General features: G+C 45.9%; 1 protein-coding gene across 1 annotated transcript in view; it reads left to right on the plus strand.

The window, feature by feature from the left end:
* Positions 1–23651, plus strand: part of LOC102497990 (two pore calcium channel protein 1-like) — a 52404-nt gene that overhangs the window by 6688 nt on the left and 22065 nt on the right. The window contains exons 2-9 of the mRNA XM_006156630.3: positions 3466–3548; positions 5048–5162; positions 12423–12551; positions 15995–16111; positions 16202–16320; positions 16525–16626; positions 18497–18623; positions 21152–21353. Coding sequence (XP_006156692.1) covers positions 3466–3548; positions 5048–5162; positions 12423–12551; positions 15995–16111; positions 16202–16320; positions 16525–16626; positions 18497–18623; positions 21152–21353 — 994 coding nt within the window. The remainder of the gene's footprint in view (positions 1–3465; positions 3549–5047; positions 5163–12422; positions 12552–15994; positions 16112–16201; positions 16321–16524; positions 16627–18496; positions 18624–21151; positions 21354–23651) is intronic.

The raw sequence follows: 23651 nt of genomic DNA on the forward strand, positions 1-23651 counted from the left end.
GTTCACCAGAAAGACAGAGAGAGACAGAGAGACAGAAAGCAAGAAATCACCCCTCAGGAGACATGGCCATATCATAATCCCTTCTCCTCCATTCTCCTCTTGGGATCTTGGGCACACACGCACAAGCACCCGGTGTGAATTTAAGCTACCAGGTCCAGGACTCGAACCACGGTCAACTACAGGGGAGTCCGGCATCATAGCCATTATGCCAACTGCTGGTCCTGGCCCCAGTATCTTGAAAAACACACCGGGCACATTTGCATGCATGCCCAAAATTTTGACAGAATGGAGAGGTGGAAAAAGGATTTCAGTGTGACCATGCCCCATGGAGGGGGTGCTTTCTCCCTCTCTATCTCTATCTTTATCCCCCTATATGAGTATAACATGCCCTCTGGCAATTAAAAAAAAAGGGAATGGGAAACCTTGGAAACTGTGAAGATAAACTAGCCACTATGAAGGTATCAACAGATTCTGACATACCAAGGATGAGTTTGGTTGGCAAGGAGAGACCTGGAGAGGGTGATGGTGCTCATGTGGGTCAATGTCTGGAGTCTGGGTGCCATCTCCTGGAGACAACCCCGAGGGCCTGCTGGCTGAGGAGTTGCTGATCAGTGTTTCTCTACTGTGCACTGGGAGGGTTGTATAAATGACACACCTCAAATCCACGAGTGTCAAACTGTTGTGTTTGTGGATGAACTGGGACTATGTTAGTCACATCTTTTTAAAGATTGGCAACAGTAGTGGCCTTCGAAGGCTTTGCTGTGGCCCAGCCATAGTAGTGCTGGTGGGTGATACCGCCACTCAGCAGGCTGAGGGCACACAGGCGGCCAGGATTTGAGTCCCAGTCCACCCTAAGGGCTGAGTGTGGTGGAGTGTGCCTACCAAGGAGTCTGGGGCAGGAGGGTCATGGCATAGTGAGAGCCTGTGTTAAATTTATTGTTTTATTGTTAAAACTTTATTTAAAAAAGCCTAATATCAGGATTATTCGCTACCCATCAATACGATGTTTTTAGGACTTTCTTAAAGTTGATGTGTTTTCATGAAAATACACACACACATACACATGCAAAACTCAGATCAACTTTTATTGACGCTAGGCATTTTCTGCCTGAAGTAGATTCTCAGTATATCCTGGAGGAATTGGACTTTTCCTCAAGGTTAAGATGTTCAATGGGAAAATAATTGACATGAATAGTTTTCCTACTAAAATGTTTTTAATTATGCAAAAGGAAAATGTGTGCCAAGTGTTAAACACATTTAGATGGTCGGTGTGATCTCCAACTGAACCACTTCAGACATTTTTATGGCGAACTAACCTGCCCCTAGGAACTGCCATACCATCCTGGGAATTCACAAGCCTCAAGAGGTGACCCGTTCATCCAGGAGTTAATTCATCTTGGAGATGATTGCTGCACATAAAATTTTACCTTTCCCTTTGACAATTTTTAATCACTTTAATGAGCTATAATCATTGGATAGTCAAGTATGTTTATATGAAGCATACAGCGATCAATTTTGACGTATAAATACACTTGTGCTATATAGCACCCTGGTCAGCAAAATGAATGTATCCGTCACCCTCCAAAACTTCCTTATTCCTGTTGGGTAACCCATCCCGCTCTCCCTCCTCTCCTCTCTGGTCCCCACACGACCACCGATCAAGTTTCTGTCACTGTGGATTAGTTTGCATTTTCTAGAGTTTTATATGGATGGATGCACACAGTTGGTACCCTTCTTTTGAGAGAAGGTTGGCTTCTGTCACTCAGCACAACCATTCTGAGATTCATCCATGCTGTTGTATCAGTTTTTTGTGACTCTTTATTGCTGAGTAATATTTCATTGTCTAAAGAGAATGGATTGTCGGAAAAGTCATGACGTATTTATACTATATTTTTCTATGCAAAAATGTGTCATGACTTTTACAACAACCCAGTATTACATTTTGTTTATCTGTTTGCCTGTCTGTGGCATGTTGGTGGTTTCTAGGTTTTGGCTGTTAAGCTGTGATGAACATTTGTGTACGAGTGCAGCTTTAGAAGGGCATGTCTTGGGACCAGCAGTTAGCATAATGGATATGTCGCTGGACTCCCATGTAGTCGACCATGGTTCGAGTCCTGGACCCAGCAGCTTAGGCTCATGCTGGGCGTGTGTGTGTGCATGCCCAAGATCTTGAGAGGAGAATGGAGGAAAAAGAATTGTGGCATGGCCATCCCCCTGGGGAGTGATTTCTTGCTTTCTCTCTCTCTCTGTATCTCTCTGTCTTTCTGGTGAGCGTACGCACCCTATAGCAAAAACCTCTCCCCCAAAAAAGAAGGGCATGTCTTGGCTTAGATGTACAAGTCTATGTGGACATAGGCTGTGTTTTTTTGTTATTGGTAAATACTTAGGAGTAGAATGGCTGGCTCATATTTTTTAACTTTTTAAAAAACTACCAAACTGTTTCCCAAAGTTAATGCACTGCATTTTCCATTCCCACCAATAATGATTAGAGTTCTTGTTAGCTCCATATCTTTGCCAGCACTTGCAAATATAAATGGAATATAGCTTTATACTGTATTTATATGTAAACACCCATAGTTATATACATATGGTATAAATAAACATAACTATAGTTATATATGTATTAACATAGTATGGTATAAATATATATACTAATAGTATGTGTTATATATTTGTGTGCATATATGCACATATATGTTTGTACATAACCATATTTATGTATAAATATGCCATTTAAGTACATGTACATGTTCTATTCAGTGCTCTCTGATTTTCTTTTCTTCTTCTGAGAACCTGTATTTGAATTTGAGCAAGTGGAAAGGGACCAGCCTTCTAGCCCAGTGGTGAAGCCCTGTGTGTAGGGAGCCACATCTCACATGGCTGATCATGGTTCAAATCCTAGCCCTGGTGGCTTGAAAAACACATTAGGTGCTTATGCAATGCCCCAAATTCTGATGGACTGGAGAAATGGAGAAAAATAGATTGCAGTATAACCATGCCCCATGGTGGTGGTGGTGGGGGGTGTGTTTTCTCTCTCTCTGGTGAGTACACATGCCTTCTGGCAATAATAAAAGAGGACAAGGAAAAAAAGTTGAAAAAAAGGAAGTGGAATGTGCTTGTGGCTTGGCCCCACTCCAGGATCCTCAGAGCTCAGGAAGACTTCTAGAAGTGTACGCAGGACACTGTTAATGTTTGCTACTCCTGGGAAAGGTGGGGGTTGAGGAGAGTGAACCAGTAACATGTACATGAGACTTCAAGAGAAACTCTTGGGAAAATGGAATTAAATATGAGTTTATTTTGGTGCAAAAGTAATGGAAATCCATGCATACGTTTTCATAATATGCATTTTCTATACCCTTTCTGAAGACCCTATGTACTTGATGCGTACTTTCAAAGGGAAAAGAAAAAACGTCCTTTTCTACTCTGATTGCTATTCTCCCTTCACTGTTTCCCTGTGGGGTACAGGAGCTTCTCCTGGCGGCTGCCTACGTTTCTGATGCCCAGTACAACAGAAACGTCCCCTTCGAAACCTCGCCTCAGGCCATCAGGTAATTAACATGTTGATCGGTCACTGTGCTCCAGTTCTGTGTCCTTGAAGTTGAACTCAAACTGAAGGTGTTGCTTCTACAAGTCTTCTAAGAGGTTTATAGAGTATGGAGCATGCATTTGAATAAAATCCACTACATTTTTTAAGCTATAAGAAAATGGTTTCTTGGGCCAACTCTGTGAATTCTGCATGGCCACTGTGCAGTTGGACTCTCAGCCCTGGAGACCTGAAAAACATGCAGTGTGCGTGTGTGTGTGCCCAAATCCTGATGTGACTGAGAAATGGAGGAGAAGAGATTGTGCCATGGCCGTGCTCTGCTGGGGGCCTGCTTCCTCGTTCTCCCTCTGTCTTGCCCTGGGGAGCTCACCTGCCCTCTGGCAAAAAACAAAACAAACAAACAAACAAACACCCTAGTGCTGCCTTGCAGGTAGGGAAGCACTCAACAAATAGGTCAGGAACAGGTATGCAGCGTGGACGACACCTGTGCAGGGCATAGAGCACTCCAGCTAGGAAGCTGCCATCATCTGTTTCTCCTGTAGCTGTCCTCTCAGAGCTGCTGAAGTGAAGAGAAGAGGAGGCTTTTTTTTTTTTTTTTTTTTTTTTTTTTTTTTTGTCTTTTGATGCAATCCACACATTTGTTCTTCTCCTAGGAATTCGACTTTTTCTCTGTCACTGCCTAAGAGTTGAGATAAGACCAAGTATTTGGCCCATAATACAGGAAAAGCATTTCTTATGAGAGCTGAGTGTCAGTGTCTCCCAAAGCAGCCAGTGCTTCATCCCCTGGGGCCGTCACAGGTGTGGAGGGCTGTCCCCATCTGGGAAGAGAACTGCATGATTGTCAGGCCTCTTCTGAGCCTGCCATGTTAAGATGCATGATGTGTGCTTAAAAAAACAAAAAGAAAGAAAGAAAGAAAAAACACCAGACACATGAATGAAGGTTATCTGTTGATGAGAATGTATATGGTAATATCTTTGACTTGATTGTTATGCACTCCATTCATGCTGGAAGAAACCATTTTGTACATTGCAAAGATGTACGGTGGTTAAATGTACATTTAAAAGGTATCTAAAAAAAAAACTAATGATGGGAAAAAACAAAAAAAAAAAAACAAAAAAACAGCAGGCTAGGTTACCATGCCACAGAAGAGGCCACTGTACCTGGAGGTTGACTGCCTCGGTCACTGTTCAAAGTCCTCTGGAAGTAATTCTCTTAAAACTGTCACAGCAGTCCTGGGAGGAAGGTACTGCTCTCAGCTCATGATTGTTAAGGAGCTGCATGGAATAGGATACTATTCGTGATTTTCTGGTAAGTGTTTTGTAGTGTGTGCTCATTAAACACCACCCTGTTCCTTAGGCTGTGTAGGAAATGTAAATATGTAGGAAATGTAAATGAACTCTAACTTCTTTATTTTACCTCGCAGAATTTTTTAAAGAGGAGTTTAAGTCCCGTTTCACTTCTGCTCCTTGTTTATCACTACCTTTGCTTTCTTCCCCCTCCAGACTTTACTATGTTTATAACCACTGGACAATGCGAGCCGCCACATACTTCTTTATCGGAGTAGACCTTTCTCTCGCCCTGTTTGAGGACCCTGCGTTGTTTTCTTTACCTTTCTTGGTAAGCATTAAAGATGGATGACTGGGACCAGGGGATGGCATAGTGCTCATGCAACTGGACTTGCTTGAGAAGGGTGTTGGCTTCATGTCCCCAGACCTCCCTGAGCACACGAGACACGTGTGCGCCATGGTCTTGGCTGCCTGAGGCTGGGTGCTCTTGGTGCAGGGGGCCTGCTGGGGATGTCTATTTCTCTGTCTCTGTACCTCTCTCTATTTCTCTCTGCCTCTGTTCCTCTTTCTCTCAGGGAAGAAAGAAAGAAAGAAACTTACAAAGTAAAAGGGCGATGGCTAACCAGATTTTGTTATAAGACAGGTAGGGCCCATGCCTCTTCCTTTTCTGCCTCAAGGTTTAAGAATTAGGAATTTGGTTTTATTTTTCTTGCTGGGAGTCGGAAGAATTCCCATCTATGTGCCAACCCAGTGCCTCAGTGAAAAGCATCTGAAGCGCAGTGAAAGTTTCGGTCCCCGGTACACACCAGGAAATACCAGCTAGAGACGAGACCATTTTAAAAGCGTGTCTCCTTGTTGCCAGCTGTACTGATGGTCTCACGTATGACGGTCTCATGAATGACGATCTCGTGTAGTGCATGTACCTGCCATGTTTTCAGCTTTTTCACGGCCGCGTCGTTGGAGTGTTTGTGGGTGCTTCGTAGCTAACCACACGTGATGTCAGTAATACCGTGTATGAACAGGGAGCCCAGAGGGGTCTAGATGGCCACCTGACAGCCTGCTCATGATGACCGCATCTCTGTCACTGCTCTTGCCTCTGTCTTAACGGCTGTCACTCGCTGGGCTTTCTGTCTGCTGCATACTCTGTAGGTTTCCTCTGCATTCTCCGTAAGCGTCACAGTAACCTCATGATATTATCATCCTCATTTAACAGAAGACGCTGGGTCTTTGGAAGGACCTGTCACCTGTCCAAGGTCACTTTGCAATTGCGTAGAATGTCAAACTCCAGTCTGCTGGTTTCAAAGCTCTTTTCTTCCTTTCTTTTTCTTTTTTCTTTCTTACTTTTTTTTCCCCAGTAGGGCACATGCACTCACCCCATGGAGAGAGACAGAGAAGTGAGAAGTCACCCCCCCAGGGAGGTGGCCATACCTCAATTCCTTCTCCTCCATTCTCCTTTCAGAATTTTGGGCGTGCACTCACATGTGCCTGGTGTGATTTTTAAGCCATTGGGTTCAGGATTTGAACCATGGTCAGCTAGATGGGAATCCGGTGTCTTAACTACTATACTACCTGCTAACCTTGAGAGTCCTTACTTTTCAATGGCCATATAGGCCCTCACTTTATTCTTCCATGATCTATTGCTATGTAACAAACCACTCCAAAATTCGAACAGTTCGGAGTCAACTGAGCTGTAGCCCCTGGGCCAAACAGTACAGCCTGTAAGTTAAGAATGAATCTATAGATTGGATGTTTGTGTCTCCTACAATTTACGTGTTGAAACCTAATCTCTGTGTGCTGGTATTTTGAAGGGGAAACTCAGGGAGGTGATTAAGTCATGAGGTGGCGTTCTCACCAATGGAGTTAACGCTTTTATATTAAGCGTGCTTTCTTCTTCGCGTGAGAACACAGTGAAAAGATGGCCACCTGTGAGCCAAGCAGTGGGCCCTCACCAGACGCCAAATCTTTTGTTTCCTTGAACTTGGATTTTCCAGCCTCCAGAACTGTGAAAATATGTTTCTATTATTTATAAGCTGCCCAGTCGATGATATTCTGTTAGAGCGGCCCAAACAGATTAAAACAAATGGATTTTGTGTTTTTTAAGTGATGGGAGAAAACAAAAGAAGATGAATATTTGCGACACATAAAAATAGTATGGAGTTCAAGTTTTGGTGTCTGCAAATAATTTTTTACTATTAGGTCTTCAGGAAAGTCATGACATATTTTCCTCTGTTTTTCTGTGCAAAAATGAGTCGAGACTTTTCCAACAACACAACAGAACAGAGCCACACGTAGTCTCTTGCATATTGTCTGTGGCTCCTTTAGAGCTACAACGACAGAGCTGAGTTGTCATCATAGACTGTCCAACTTGCAAAGGCTAGTGTGCTCACTCTCTGGCCCAGAGAAATCTCTCTGCCTTCTAGCTTTAAAGAACAACAATCCTTTATTTATTTATTTATTTATAAAGAATTATTTATTCAATTTTATGTATTCATTCATTTATTTTTTCATTTGACCAGAATGAGAAACAGAGAGAGACAGAAAGAGAGAGAGAGAGAGAAAGGCACCCGGTCTGAGACTCGAACCATGGTTGGCCATGTAGGAGTGTCCAGCATGTTAACCACCACGCCACCTGCTGGTCCTGACAGCAGCCTTTTATTTTCTCCCATGATTCTATTGGTGACTAGGCTCAACTAGGCAGGTTTTCTCAATGACTGAGTGGTAGATATTGGGGAGCTCTGTAATTCTAACCTAGTGACAAAACAAACATAAAGTCTGAAAAAACAGAGCTGTGCATTCATAGATCCGGGCAGAATGTAGCCCATCCCTCCCCAGCCCTGGCCTACTCTGACCGAGGTGGGAATTCCAATGTCATCACCCAGTCACCGTCTCTTTCCCCGAGTCCTCAGCCCCCTGCTATTGGTCATATACAGTTCTGTGCTGGCTGCTTGAGTTTTAGTGTTCCTTAGCCAACGCTTACATTGTGGGTCTCTAAAGTCAAATGTGTTAGGGGCAGATTTGGACTCTTTCAATACCAGTAATCCCATCCTGTTGTGAACAGGGTGTTCTGGAATTACTCCGGGCCTTTTGCAAGCCTGACATTGACAGTGAGTCTCTGTAGCCTTTCAAAGGCAAATACTGAGAGCTGGAAGGTTTGCAAGGGACCGAAGCTCAGCCTGTGCCCAGGACCGTGAGGTCTGGCAGGAGAGGGGGCAGGTGATTATGTTACCTGCTGTTTTCAGGCCCAGAACCAGCCCCTTCCTCCCTTACCCTTAGAAAGTCCCTTCTCTCTGGCCTGTCCCTCTTCCTAGCCTAAGCCAAGTTGCCCCTTGCCTGTTTCCTCCTACTTTGCCCCCTCCTCTCCTTACTGATAGAAAAAAGTCCCTTGTGGCCACCTCAGAAAAACTGTGGGCTGCACTTGCGGGCTGCAAGGCTGCAGAGAGTTTGGGGCTGATGCCCCATAACCCATGGAGGGAAGCCAGTCAGGACTTTGCAGTAGATCTGGGTGGACTGTGTTCTCTCCTCTAACTAGCCAGATGCAGGCAGCTGGGCTGCATGGCTGTGATGTTGAAGGAATGCACAGCATCACCAAACATATTAGAGAAATAGGATTTCTGCAGGTCTGTTCTGAATACAAACATGGGGAATTTGAAAGCGTGGAAGGTACCGACTTCTGTCATCCCTGACTTCCCCCTTCTCTGGGGAAATGCATTCTGGGTCCTCACCCTGCTTGTTCTACCCTGTTTTGTTGTTAATAATAGGAACCACCTGAAACAGGATGATTTTTTCAGCTCATAGAAGCCCGAGCTCCAGGGGCCCTTTCTGCTTCTGCCTGCGTTATAGCATGGCGGAGGGCAGGCGAGGTGGTCTGTGTCCACGTGTCTGTCTGCCTCATTCCCTTTTATAAACCCACGAGGAGTTAGTCATGGAGACTGACTGATGACCTTAATTGTAATCTTTCCCCAAAAGCTGCATCCCTTGACACCATTGTCAGATCAAGTTTTCATTCTTTTATATCACATTGCAGTGACTCAACACCTGAATTTTCAGGGCACTTAGTCACACTCTAGCAGTGGACTATGGCCTTTCCCAGGAGGTTATTGTCAGAAGCCCTGAAAATACCGGGGATGGAAGTCAGGCCTCGAAGGCAGGTTTCTTTTTATTTATTTTTAATTTTTAAAAAAAGTAATTGAGGGAACCAGCAGTTAGCATAATGGCTATGTCGCTGGACTCTCATGTAGTCGACCGCAGTTTGCATCCCAGACCCGGTGGCTTAAAACTTACGCCAGGTGCGTGTGCGTGCGTGCCCGAGATCCCGAGAGGAGAATGGAGGAGAAGGGATTGCAGCGTGACCATCTCCCCTGGGGGGTGATTTCTCGCTTTCTGTCTCTATGTCTCTCTGTCTGTCTGGCAAGCGCATGTGCCCTATAGCGAGAACCTCTCCAAAAAAAAAAAAAGTAATTGAAACAGACACTCAGAAAATGTTTATTAATTAGCTGGGTGACATATTTAGTCAGTTATAGATTTAGTGACTTAAACATAATATGCATAGTTTTGGAGAGAGATAGATGTAACTATTTTCTGTTTATTGATAGAGACATGAGTTTTATTCTTTTTTATTTATTTTTAAAAATTTATTATTTGGAGGGGCACCTAGCAGCATGGTGGTTAAGGCACTGGATTCTGCGTGGCTGACCATGTGGCTTGAATCCTGGATTCACTGGCCTGAAAAACACACCAGGTGTCTGTGTGTGCATGCCCAAAATCCAGAGGACAGAATGGAGGAGCAGGCCTTGTGGCATGGCCATCTTCCCTGGAGGGGGTGTTTTTTCGTTTTTCCTTTCCGCACATACCCTGTAGCAAATTTTTAAAAAAGAGAGAGCGAAAAATTTTATTATAATTTTTTTATCTCATAATTTCTGATTTACATTCAATTGTACATCTCTGTGGGGTACAGTATGGAGGTTGGAAGGGGGGGAGTGGGGCCCGACACATGAATGCATGTATGTAAGGCAAGTAGGTATGAAACGCTGTACTGCAACGGGTTTCCTTTTAAGAGGGAAAAATATTTTAACCAGCAACAATTTTACTGCAACTTTGTAGAACAATGAGGGGGCATGGCTACTTCTCAGAGTGTGCTGGGAGGAGCGTGTGGTGGCAGTTGAGAAGGGTATGAGAGAACTAAAGCCAAGCCTCCCAGTGGCAAGGCAGGGTGCTCAGTCTCTGTGTCTCTTTGCAGGCCACCTCAGTAGCGGAAGTTCTCTGCCTGACTGCATTCTTTGGGAGACTCGTGCATTTTGCCAAAGTCACTCCTCAAAGGGTCTTTTGGAACAAATGTGTTAGGGGCAGATTTGGACTCTTTCAATACCAGTAATCCCATCCTGTTGTGAACAGGGTGTTCTGGAATTACTCCGGGCCTTTTGCAAGCCTGACATTGACAGTGAGTCTCTGTAGCCTTTCAAAGGCAAATACTGAGAGCTGGAAGGTTTGCAAGGGACCGAAGCTCAGCCTGTGCCCAGGACCGTGAGGTCTGGCAGGAGAGGGGGCAGGTGATTATGTTACCTGCTGTTTTCAGGCCCAGAACCAGCCCCTTCCTCCCTTACCCTTAGAAAGTCCCTTCTCTCTGGCCTGTCCCTCTTCCTAGCCTAAGCCAAGTTGCCCCTTGCCTGTTTCCTCCTACTTTGCCCCCTCCTCTCCTTACTGATAGAAAAAAGTCCCTTGTGGCCACCTCAGAAAAACTGTGGGCTGCACTTGCGGGCTGCAAGGCTGCAGAGAGTTTGGGGCTGATGCCCCATAACCCATGGAGGGAAGCCAGTCAGGACTTTGCAGTAGATCTGGGTGGACTGTGTTCTCTCCTCTAACTAGCCAGATGCAGGCAGCTGGGCTGCATGGCTGTGATGTTGAAGGAATGCACAGCATCACCAAACATATTAGAGAAATAGGATTTCTGCAGGTCTGTTCTGAATACAAACATGGGGAATTTGAAAGCGTGGAAGGTACCGACTTCTGTCATCCCTGACTTCCCCCTTCTCTGGGGAAATGCATTCTGGGTCCTCACCCTGCTTGTTCTACCCTGTTTTGTTGTTAATAATAGGAACCACCTGAAACAGGATGATTTTTTCAGCTCATAGAAGCCCGAGCTCCAGGGGCCCTTTCTGCTTCTGCCTGCGTTATAGCATGGCGGAGGGCAGGCGAGGTGGTCTGTGTCCACGTGTCTGTCTGCCTCATTCCCTTTTATAAACCCACGAGGAGTTAGTCATGGAGACTGACTGATGACCTTAATTGTAATCTTTCCCCAAAAGCTGCATCCCTTGACACCATTGTCAGATCAAGTTTTCATTCTTTTATATCACATTGCAGTGACTCAACACCTGAATTTTCAGGGCACTTAGTCACACTCTAGCAGTGGACTATGGCCTTTCCCAGGAGGTTATTGTCAGAAGCCCTGAAAATACCGGGGATGGAAGTCAGGCCTCGAAGGCAGGTTTCTTTTTATTTATTTTTAATTTTTAAAAAAAGTAATTGAGGGAACCAGCAGTTAGCATAATGGCTATGTCGCTGGACTCTCATGTAGTCGACCGCAGTTTGCATCCCAGACCCGGTGGCTTAAAACTTACGCCAGGTGCGTGTGCGTGCGTGCCCGAGATCCCGAGAGGAGAATGGAGGAGAAGGGATTGCAGCGTGACCATCTCCCCTGGGGGGTGATTTCTCGCTTTCTGTCTCTATGTCTCTCTGTCTGTCTGGCAAGCGCATGTGCCCTATAGCGAGAACCTCTCCAAAAAAAAAAAAAGTAATTGAAACAGACACTCAGAAAATGTTTATTAATTAGCTGGGTGACATATTTAGTCAGTTATAGATTTAGTGACTTAAACATAATATGCATAGTTTTGGAGAGAGATAGATGTAACTATTTTCTGTTTATTGATAGAGACATGAGTTTTATTCTTTTTTATTTATTTTTAAAAATTTATTATTTGGAGGGGCACCTAGCAGCATGGTGGTTAAGGCACTGGATTCTGCGTGGCTGACCATGTGGCTTGAATCCTGGATTCACTGGCCTGAAAAACACACCAGGTGTCTGTGTGTGCATGCCCAAAATCCAGAGGACAGAATGGAGGAGCAGGCCTTGTGGCATGGCCATCTTCCCTGGAGGGGGTGTTTTTTCGTTTTTCCTTTCTCTCTCTGTCTCTCTGGAGAACGCACATACCCTGTAGCAAATTTTTAAAAAAGAGAGAGCGAAAAATTTTATTATAATTTTTTTATCTCATAATTTCTGATTTACATTCAATTGTACATCTCTGTGGGGTACAGTATGGAGGTTGGAAGGGGGGGAGTGGGGCCCGACACATGAATGCATGTATGTAAGGCAAGTAGGTATGAAACGCTGTACTGCAACGGGTTTCCTTTTAAGAGGGAAAAATATTTTAACCAGCAACAATTTTACTGCAACTTTGTAGAACAATGAGGGGGCATGGCTACTTCTCAGAGTGTGCTGGGCAGGAACGTTTGGTGGCAGTTGAGAAGGGTATGAGAGAACTAAAGCCAAGCCTCCCAGTGGCAAGGCAGGGTGCTCAGTCTCTGTGTCTCTTTGCAGGCCACCTCAGTAGCGGAAGTTCTCTGCCTGACTGCATTCTTTGGGAGACTCGTGCATTTTGCCAAAGTCACTCCTCAAAGGGTCTTTTGGAAGGATACAAAAAACATCTGCATCATGGTAACCATAGCGGTGAGTATTCATCATGGTGTTCGTAGGAGTTCATGATCAAAGGTGGAAACCATGAAGAACAAGGTTGATAGATCTGCCTTTGTACAAAAATAACGTGTTGATGTAGCAAACACCATAAACGTGGCTGCAAGCAAATAACAGAAGAACAAACATGGCGAAATATGACAAGGTGGGGCCAGCTGGTGCTGTGATGGTTAAGGCCAACTGCACTGTTCAAGTCCTGGACCCGGCATTATGAAAAACACACTGGGTGCGTGTGTGTGTATGCCCCAAATCCCTGGAGGAAAATAGAGGCAAAGGGATTGTGGCATGGCCATCCTCCCGAGGGATGGTTTCTCACTTTCCCTTTCTCTCTCTCTGTCTGGCAAGTGCATGTGCTGTGTAGCAAAATTAAGGGGAAGAAAATGACAGAGTGGGGACCAGCAGTTAGCGTAATGGCTATGTCGCTAGACTCCCATGTAGTCGACTGCGGTTTGAGACCCAGACCCGGTGGCTTAAAACTCACGCTGGGCATGTGTGCATGCGTGCCCAAGATCCAGAGAGGAGAACAGAGGAGAAGGGATTGCAGTGTGGCCATCCCCCCTGGGGGGTGATTTCTCGCTTTCTGTCTCTCTGTTTCTGTCTGGCGAGCACATGCACCCTATGGCAAAAACCTCTCCAAAAAAAAAATAAAAAGAAAATGACAGAGTGAATATTTTAACACATAAGAATACTTCCAAATTAAAGGGGAAAAAAAAAAGATATCCCAGTGGGAAAATATGCTGAAAATAGGTGATGGCACGTACAAAGAAGAAATACATAAAATGACTGGTGAAATTACTGAAGAGGAAAGATAATTAATTAAAAATATAGATTAGAACAAAGATAAAATACTACCGCATACTTGCCTATAAAATAATATTAAGCCTGAGAGGAAACAAACCTTGTACTCTGCTAGAGAGAGAAGCAAAACTATGTTTCTGAAAGGCCATTTGGCCGTTCATTTCTCTTTTAATTTTCTTTCAAGTTTATTTCTTCCATGAGCCAAGAGAGACAGACAGCACGCTCAACAATGTCTTGATCCCATGACCCGCCCCAGCCTTGGCCAGCCTGGCTGTAGTTCATGCCCGGAGTACTCAGGGAGGTCTCCAGGTGCAAACCTGGAACTTTCCCATGGATAGCTGCATTCCGATGCTATTGCAGGACCAATTGTCCAGAGACCTACCTTGGATCGCCTTCCTCCCTTGCTCAAAAATGTTTAGAAGCTCTGCAGACCATTGAGGACAGGAACTCCACTGGTCTCTACAAACACGTCTCACTCTGCTCTTCCCTCCAACCAGCCTAGGTGGCCTGCTGTGCCCACCCAGGGACCGGGGGTCTTTCTCTGCTCACAGTTAGTCTCTTACCTGGGATATCCATGGTTGCTTCTCCCTCTTTCTCTAAATACTTGTTTAGACATTTCTTCCCATGTTGGTGGAGCACTTAAGAATGTGTGGGATCTTCAAAACGTTCATGGAAAGTGTGTATTAAGAAAAACTATGTACGGGCTTTGGAGTGTTTTGCATCAAAATAAGCCCGTCATACTCTAATTCCATTTTCCCACAAGCGTTTTGAAGTCCTCTTATATGCAGAGTATCTGCTTTTCTGATTTTTAGACATGTATTCCTTTTCTATTATTCACATGGTAATAAATTCAAGCACACTCACTGGGATGGTACCTGTGACCTCAAGCCTGGTTTCCATCCACAGCACAGTGTGGGAGAGTGGAGGATAGAGTGGGTGGGAAAACTAAACACAAAACAGAAACAAAAAAAGAAAGGGGATTATTATTTTGGGGGGGAGAGGTTTTTGCTATAGGGCATGTGCACTCTCCAGAAAGACAGAGAGAGAGAGAGAGAGAGAGAGAGACAGACAGAAAATGAGAAATCACCCACAGGGGGGATGGCCACACCGCAATCTCTTCTCCTCCATTCTCCTCTCGGGATCTTGGGCATGCACACATATGCACCTGGTGTGAGTTTAAGCCACCAGGTCTGGGACTCAAACCGCAGTCATCTATATGGGAGTCCAACGACATAGCCATTACGCCAACTGCTGGTCCCTAGATATTCTTACTTCTGTACGAGGCTAGACATCCTTTCTTTGACATGTCAGATGGAAGAAAAGTTCAATAAGATGTAGTGAGGAAGCATGTAGCAGTGCAATTAGTAGCAAGGGCTTGGCCCTCAGGCTATCTGGGTTCCAGTCCCAGTTCGACCCCTTACTATCTGTGTGACCATGAGCTGTGTGCTTACCCTCTCTGTGCCTCAAGCTCCCTCAGCCAGTAAGAGTATCCACCTAGTTGATGTGGTGAGCCAAAAATGAAATCTAGGCTCATGCAACAACATCTCAGTGATGGCCGCATGTCCCGTGGTCACATAAGAATTAACAGGCTATATTATATAGCCTAGATGCAGAGCAAGCTATGCCACTGATGTTAGTGTAAGCACAACCTGTGATGTGCACACAGTGGTGAAGTCACTAACTACGTGTTTCTCAGAATGCGTCCCCGTCATTAAGTGACACCTTACTATAATCTATAGAAGGTGCTTGTTATACTATACGGCACACAGTAAAACCAAACATCAGCTATTGTTAATGTTATATTAGAAAAATGGGAGTAATGCTATTTATGAAACTTGCTTTTTTTTTTTTTTGAAAGATTTTTGCTACAGGGTGTGTGTGCTCGCCAGAGAGACAGAAAGAGACACAGAGAGAAAAATCATCCTCCAGGGGATGACCACACTGCAATCCCTTTTCCACCATTCTCCTCTTGGGATCTTGGGCACACATGCACACATGCCTGGTGTGTTTTAGAGCTGCCGGCTCCAGGACTCGAACACCTGTCAGCTATGTGGGAGTCCAGTGATGTAACTATTACACCATCTGTTGGTCCCAAAACTTGCTTTAAAAAAAAACCAACAAAAACAGGGACCAGCAGGTGGCGTGATGGTTAAGGCGCTGAACACTCCCACATGGCTGAGGATGGTTAGAGTCCTGGACCTGGTAGTTTGCTTTCTCACTTCCTCCCTCTCTCTCTCTCTCTCTCTCTCTCTCTGTCAAATTAAAAACAAATGAATGAATAACTAAATAAAGATTTCCTAAAACAAAAACAAAAACACATTTGAGAACACACCACACACTTTCAAAAAATGTTTATTTATTTTATTTTTAACTTGTTGTAGGGTATGTGTGCTCACCAGAGAGAGACAGAGAGAGTGAGAAAGCGAGCCGTCAGGCCCAGGACTGAGACTGCAGTCAGCCATGTGGGAGTCCAGCATCTTAACCACACACTACCTGCTGGCCCTGAAACTTGTGTTTTTCTCACATGAGGCTCTCCCTCTGGGTCGGTAAACAAGCATGCCAGTCACCCTTCCCCTGGCTTTGACAGCGCAGTGCTGATGTCTCTGCTGTGTCTCTCACAGTTGACCTTGGCTGATCTCATTATCTACGGGTCCCTGGAAGCTGTTCACATCCACGGTGTTCGATGGTCAAGGGCCTTAAGGCCAGTTTTCCTAATTAACTTGCCTGAAAGTCGCCAGGTAAGGAGACCGTGTAGGCTGGTTTGGTGTGGTTTGGTTCTTGCAGAAAGCTAGATTTCTTGTAAATGAAATGCAACTGTCTCCTCATAGATCCGAAGGGCTTTCCGCAGCATCCGGAACACTCTGCCCGACATCTTCTACGTCTTTTTCTTGTTTATGTTCAGTGTGCTAGTATTCTCCCTCATGGCCTTGAAGCTTTTTGGGAATAGGTGAGCACACATCTCTGGAAGTTTCTGGCCTACCAATTCTGTGAATTCCCTGTATGTGGGCTAAGTCTGTGGGTGGCAGACTCGGTCACCGGATACTCCCTGCCTTGTTCAAAGTACTCCAGGAGGCTCTGAGAAGGGGAAAAGTGTGTCAGGAACACAACTTATGTGTGTGGTTTTCACTTAGTGTTTTCGATTCCTCCTTAGGAGTCTAAAAACAGCTGAAGGATCACCTTACTTCGAGAACATCCTGGAGATAGCGTTTGAGCTCTACGTGCTGGTCACTACCGCGAACAGTCCCGATGTCATGTACGTGCGTCTGGGTTCACGAGCGCCTGTTTCCATAACAGCATTCTGTCACTGGAAGGAGCTGTCTGATCCTCGCGGGGCTAGAGGGAAAAAGTAACTTTCTGTCCTGTCTTAGTGACCGTAAACATTTGGAAGAATATATACTGTTATACTCACGATAATGAAACGGTCTCTGTTTTAAAGCAAATTGAGATAGATTCTTTGTATTTGAGCCTGCATTCTACTGTGGGAGCTTCCTGAAGTCCTGGATCTAGAGACCTAAGCCATCTTTGTAAAAGAGTCATGGTCCGTTCTCCTAAGCCATGATTCTTCTGAACCGGGATGCAGTTTTTTAGCTACATGAAACAAGGGAAAAAAGTAAACTTCAGCAGTTGGTCCTACCCCCACCCCCCAAATTCCAGTTCTCCGCATGTGTGAACATGAGGAAATCTCCTGTGGGTGGCTTTATCGTCTTTAGAGGAGTAAAACTGCTGGACGGCGCGACAGTGAGCAGCTAGCTCTTCAGCTCTCCTGCACGGTGGAGCTGTAACTGCAAACGTCAGTCTGCCCCTCATCTGATAACGGGCTTTGGGAAGGAGCCAGTTATTCTGCTCTCATCCAGGCATGTGTAGGATCTTTAGATCAACTAGGTCTTGCTTGGGGCTCACTCTTGGGCCCAGCCCTGCTGAAAACATGAGCAAGGTGTAGTCCTGGGCCCTGCTTGTGTTCTCTTGGGTCTTTCTCACAGACCCCCAGCTGCTGGCTATGCCAGTAACCCCAGTGGGACCCCTCTTATAGGAAATCCGGTCCATGAAAGGTGGAGTGAGCACATGGCCTGGTTTAAATGCCTCTTGTCCTGCCATGATTATTAGCAGCACCCCTTTCATTCTTAATGTCCCAGGGTAGGTAGGAAATGATCTGGGCCCCCAGCCAAAGCAATCCCATGTCCTGCAGACGCCTGAGGGTAAATCCAAGTCACACTTCTGATTCTGTCTGTAATTCTGGACAAGTTGTACTCCTTTCTAGGTCTTGGTTTTCTCATCATGAAGGGAAAGAAATGGATTGGCAGATCACTAAGACCCTGCCCAAAAGCTAACACCTCCATGAGGCACTAGACATTTCAAAAGGGTGGGACCAGCAGTTGGTGTAATGGCTATGGCGCTGGACTCCCATGTAGTCGACCGCAGTTCGCGTCCCGGACCCAGTGGACCCCGGATGCATGTGCATGCCCAAGATCCCGAGAGGAGAATGGAGGAGAAGGGATTGCGGGCGTGGTCGTCCTCCCTGGGGGGTGATTTCTCGCTTTCTGTCTCTCTGTCTCTCTCTCTCTGTCTGGTGAGTGCACATGCCTTATAGCAAAATCCTTTCCCAGAAAAAATTTTTTTCAACAGGGCGGGACCAGCAGTTGGTGTAATGGCTATGTTGCTGGACTCCCATGTAGTCAACTGCCGCGATTCGTGTCCCAGACCCACCCAGTGGACCCCGGGTGCGTGTGCGTGCGTGCCCAAGATCCCGAGAGAACGGAGAAGGGATTGCAGCGTGGCCATCCCCCCTAGGGGGTGATTTCTCGCTTTCTGTCTCTCTGTCTCTTTCTATCTTTCTGGCGAGTGCATGCACTCTATAGCAAACAAAACAAAACAAAACAAAACCTTTTAAAAAAATGTCAAAAGGGCAAGTCTGAAACCAACTGTTTAGCATTTGATGGGATGCTGGCTTTGAGGTCCCATGCACTACTTGGGGAAGAGTCAGGGTGAGAGAGGGTTTTCTGGTGCCACGAGCACAAGGGTTGTGCACATGAGATGTCTCCAAAAGTTATAACTACATGTACTATGGAGCTAGGGTAAGAAAAACATAATTCTTAGGGTAAGGAAACATAATTCTTTCTTTCTAGGATGCCCGCCTATGACTTGAACTCGTGGAATTCTTTGTACTTTATAACCTACATCATCATCAATACCTATATCTTCATGTCCGTCTTTCTGGCTGTCGTCTACAACAATTACAGGAAGCACTTAAAGGTGACTTGCATGAGCTGGGGGGTGGGGACCGAAACAACTGGGTTGGCGCCATGGTAGGATGGCTGGCCGGTGCACTTGCTAAGTATTTAGAGTGTCCAGGTGGTGGATCTGAAGGCTTCTTTGCTGTGTCACTCCCTTCTGCTAAGCAGGGCAGTTCTTTACCAGTTTTCGCGATGGGTCTGACACAGTGTCTGAGGAGAGGCAGAAAGAGGATCTAGCCAGGGCCCCAACACCCTGTGGGCAATGTCAGGTCATTAGCTCCTCGTTCTTAACACATTAAACAGCTCATGGGTCCTTGAAATGTATTGCGTGTGATTGGGGGATAGGGCTATTTTCTCCAAGCTTCCAGTTCCTTTCCTCCCCTCTAACAGAAGCAGAAATTTCCCAAGGCTCATCAACAGTTTCTGCCCGGTTCTTGCCTGTTTGACTTGGATCTGGAGAATTCCTTGGGCAGAGGCTCCTGATTGCCTGGGAAGGGAGGGGATTTTCTTGTACCTGAATGCCTGGGGACACCTCAGCCGGCTGTTTTCCCTCCGCCATTGCCACCCACTGCACACATCTCTGGATGGCAGTTTCTTTTACTGTAAAACGTGGTGCATAGGGTAAAGGAAGATTTTCACTATGGAAAGATAGAACCTTTTGGCCTTTGAATTTATTTTGAATTTTCATTGCTTATGGGTATCCCCACTAGGGGTCAAGGAAGGTCGGGGAGAACCTCCACCTCTGCAGCTGAAGAGAAGCGGGTGCTGGGCCAAATCTAAGATTTGCCTGTTCAACTTTTGAAAGTGTCTGGCTCTGGAGCCAGCCTTGTGACTTAGTGATTAAGGGAGCCGGATCCCACACAGCCAATTGAGTGGTTTGAATCCTGGCCCTGCAGCATAAGAACATACTCAAGGGTCCAGTAGATGGCATAATGGTTACATCGTTGGACTCCCACATAGTCAACTGTGGTTTGAGTCCCAGACCCTGCAACTTAAAACTCATGCCGGGCATATGTGCATGCATGCTCAAAATCTTGAGAGGAGAATGGAAATGGAATTGTGGTATGGCCATCCCCTCCATGGGGTGATTCCTCATGTTCTGTCTCTGTTTCTCTCTGTTTCTCCAGCAAGCACACTTGCCCTGTAACAAAAATCTCTCTAAAAAACAAAGAACGACAACAACAACAAAAAAGCTTAGTGTGTGTGTGAGCATACTCCAGATCTCAAAAGGATGAAGAAATAGAGGAGAAGGGATTGTGGAGTGTCCACTTCCCACTTGTGGGATTTCTCTCTGTTCTCTGTCTCTGGCGAGTACATGATCTCTCTGGCAAAATTTAAAAAAGAGCCTGGCTCTGTCCAGGTCCTGAAGAGTCTCTGCACTGAGGGAAACTCAGTCCTCCTAGCCCAAGGCCTGACCTCCTCTGGCCTCTTCCACCCACTGGCAGGGAGGCTGTTCCAGAGGATCTGGAGCACCTCCCTCTCTTTATCTGCTGGACAGAACTGTTGCCATGCCTCCTCTGCCCCCAAGGAAGTGTTTTTTCTGGTAGCCCCTTGGAAATTACTCTTCTCCAACATGCATCAGCCAGCAAACGTATCTGACATGTGCTTTGCATGCCTGGCACCGTACAAGGGCTGAGGAGTCAAAATGTAAGGATGTACAGTTTAGGAACCAGCAGATGGCATAGCAGTTACACTGCTGGACTCCCACATGGCTGACCGTGTTTCAAGTCCTGGACCTGGTGGCTTGAAAAATCATGCTGGGTGCATGTCCATGCATGCCCAAGATCCTAGGAAGGGAATGGAGGAAAAGGGACTGCAGCATGGCTACCCACCTGGGGGGGGGTGATTTCTCACTTTCTCTCTCACTGTCTCTCTCTCTCTCTGGTGAGTACATGTGCCCTAAGGCAAGAACATTAAAAAAAAAAAGACTGTCCAGTCTAGCTGTGTAATTAATTAAGCTATGATGAGTTTGGATAACAGACAGGGAGCAGCAGGAAGAGGCACAGTGGCTGGGTGGCTGCTAATAACCTGTGGGAGGCTATGGCGCGTCCCCCATGCTGTAATACATCCTGTGGTCAGGCCAGACGGCAGCTCTAGGCTGGTCCTGGCTGTGCTCCTGCCATGTAGCCTTGTTTCACTGACTTTTCTGCTCTGTTTTCTCTCTCGACTGACTTCATGATAGCTCTGTCTGCCTGCCTCCCTGCTCTCTCTCTCCCTCTCTCTCTCCTCGGCAGCACACCTGATCTCCTCCCTTTCTGGAATCTGCACGGGACAGAGTGGAGTCGAAGCCATTTGCCTCCTGTCCCTCTGTGTCCCACCACCCAGATTTGCCCCCAGGGCTGCCTCGGTTACACTTGGTAAGATGAGCGCCGTTGATGCAGACGGGTCCGCTCAGTGCACCTGGAGCCGGGAGGGGTATTGACCTAGCATACGAGCAGACCCACCAGTGACTTCTCATGGGTTCTGGGGATACCTGAAAAGTTTGGGGTAAAGAAAAGACACTTTCTTGCATCTTTCTCTTCAAACGCACAATTCTGTTTTTTTAAGAATGAGATTCGCAAGCTGGCATATCTGAAACGTCACAAAATGATAGAGGCATTCAACATTCTGAAGGTCAAGGTGGGCACAGAGTTTGTGGTGACAGAGGACGTGTGGAAGCGGCTGGCAAAGGTGGTGGTGCCAGACATCAGCAGCTCCCACCTGGAGCTCCTTCTGAGGATCTCCGACGAGGGACAGAAGGGGCACGTGGGTAAGGCGCCTTTGCCTTTCAGGTTCAAGAACAGGTGGTTTCTCCAGGTGATGGATAAAACAGCAGGGCTAGTCACACGTTTTCTCCATTAGCAAATCAGGGTATATATTGGTGCTCCCTGCGGGCAATGATCCCATGGAATATCCCATTCACTGTTCTACAAGGTTCTACATTTTCTAAATCTTTATATGATATTCAACTTTGGTGTCAGGAAGAGCTTAGTGTTATAAAGAGACCACTTATTCTTACTGATTATTTTTAAAATAATTATATCACTTAAAAATTTTTTTATTTATTAGTATTATATTTAAAATTTTCTATAGGGCATGTATGCTCACCAGAGAGAGATGGAGGGAGTGAGAAAGCAAGCCACCAGGTCCGGGACTCAAACCAGGGTTGGCCATATGGGAGTCCAAAGCCTTAACCACCAGACCACCTCCTGGCCCCAAAACCAGTTACTTATACATAGAGACATAGCATTTTCATTTCTTCAGAAGTCTTCGGGTAAATGCAGACTACTGTTGACCTCAATATTCATTAGTCCAATGTCAAAACAGAAAGAAAGAAAAAAACCAAATTAGCAGTTTCCCTGAGAAATTTTTCCTATTGTGTATTAGTTTTCTAGGGTGGCCATAGCAAGGTATCCAGACTGGGTGGCTTAAGCAACAGAGATTGATTTTCCAGCAGTTCTGGAGGCTCTTAGTCTCAGGTCAAGGGGTGGTGGGGGTGGTTTCTTCTGAGGCCTCTCCTTGGCTGCTGACAGCCATCTTCTGCCTATGACCTCAAAGGGTCTTCCTTCTGTGCTTGTCTGTGTGCTAATCTCCCCTGCTTATAAGGACACCAGTCACAGGATTAGGCCCGCCCTAATGGCCTCACCTTAACTTAATTAACTCTTCGTGGGTATGGAAGGTTGAGACTTCGCTATATGAATTTGAGGGGCGCACAGTTCAGCTCACAACACCTACACTGCCGGGTCTGGCGTGGATCATCAGGGATCATCACCGTCCTCCAGGGCTTTCTTCTATCTATGGGTTACCTTCCCTGCACTTCCCCGAAACCCTTATCTTTCCATCTCACAAAGAAAGCAAACTGTCACCTCAGTCGTGTTAATATTCTCAGTTTATCAAAAGCTCAGACTCAAACATTTACTCTGGGAGGACAGAGCTGCAATGGTTCTAATTCCTCTGCCAGTAGACGTCTCCCTTCACACACGTGACTTCATCTAGCCTACAAATCCATGTTCAGTAAAACTCAGCAAAGCCACAAGATCACAGCCTCATGATGACATTCAGACATGTGTGGTCCTCTTACTTCCTAACGGCCCTGATGCTGGAAAAGTCGCTCATGACCTCCTGAGCAGGTTAGAGAGCTGGGAGAGGTAAGCAGGTGCCCTGAGACACGCACCCACAGGTTCCTGACCTCTCGTGACTGGCTCATAAGTGGAGGCGGCAAAGTGGCTGCAGCCTCACCCCTTAACCCGTCCAGTTTTGTTACCTGAGTCATGAATCTTTTTGTTTCTGTAGGGTGCATGCTCTCACTGGAGAGGGACAGAAAGAGAGAGAGGGAAAATGAGAAACCATCCTGGGGGGGGGGGCGGATGGTCACTTCACAATCCCTTCTCCTCCATCCTCCTCTTAGGATTGTGGGTGCTTACACACACGTGCCTGGAGAATTCTCTCTGGGTTCAGGATTCAAACTGTGCAAATGGCCATGTTTGATCTAGCGCCTTAACCACCACACCCCCAGGTCCCCCTCATGAACCTATTTGTAAACTAAATGAACCAAGACTTGAAAAAAAGAAACCTGTCAGAGTCATTTGAAAAAAATGGAGGCTATCAGAGTCGTAGATTTTATTATAGCTCTGTAGATGCGGCAAGACCAAGGTGCCAGTGAGTTTAGCAGACTTCTCCGTATTTGGCCTGTAATCAAAGAGCAGTGTCCCTTCAAATATTATTACCTGGACAAGTATGTCTTAAAGGAAGACAGCCAATCAGATCTGTTGGCTTCTGCGACTCGGAGATTATGTTTCACAGGGCATAGGAGGATGTTTTGCTGTCTTGAGAACCTCCTTTGTTCAAGTAACACTTTCAAAGACAGTTTTTTCTTTTTTAGAGAGAGAGATTTTTTTTTTTTTTTCTATATGGCACATGTGCTCTCCAGAGAGCCAGAAAGCGAGAAATACCCTCTAGGGGGATGGCCATGCTGCAGTCCCTTTTCCTCCTACTCCTCCCGAGATTTTGGGCATACATGCACAGCTCAATGTGAATTTCAAGCCTCCAGGTCCGAGACTCAACTGCA

The sequence above is a fragment of the Tupaia chinensis genome, unplaced genomic scaffold (assembly GCF_000334495.1).
Source record: "Tupaia chinensis unplaced genomic scaffold, TupChi_1.0 Scaffold000511_1, whole genome shotgun sequence".
Classification (NCBI taxonomy): domain Eukaryota; kingdom Metazoa; phylum Chordata; class Mammalia; order Scandentia; family Tupaiidae; genus Tupaia; species Tupaia belangeri.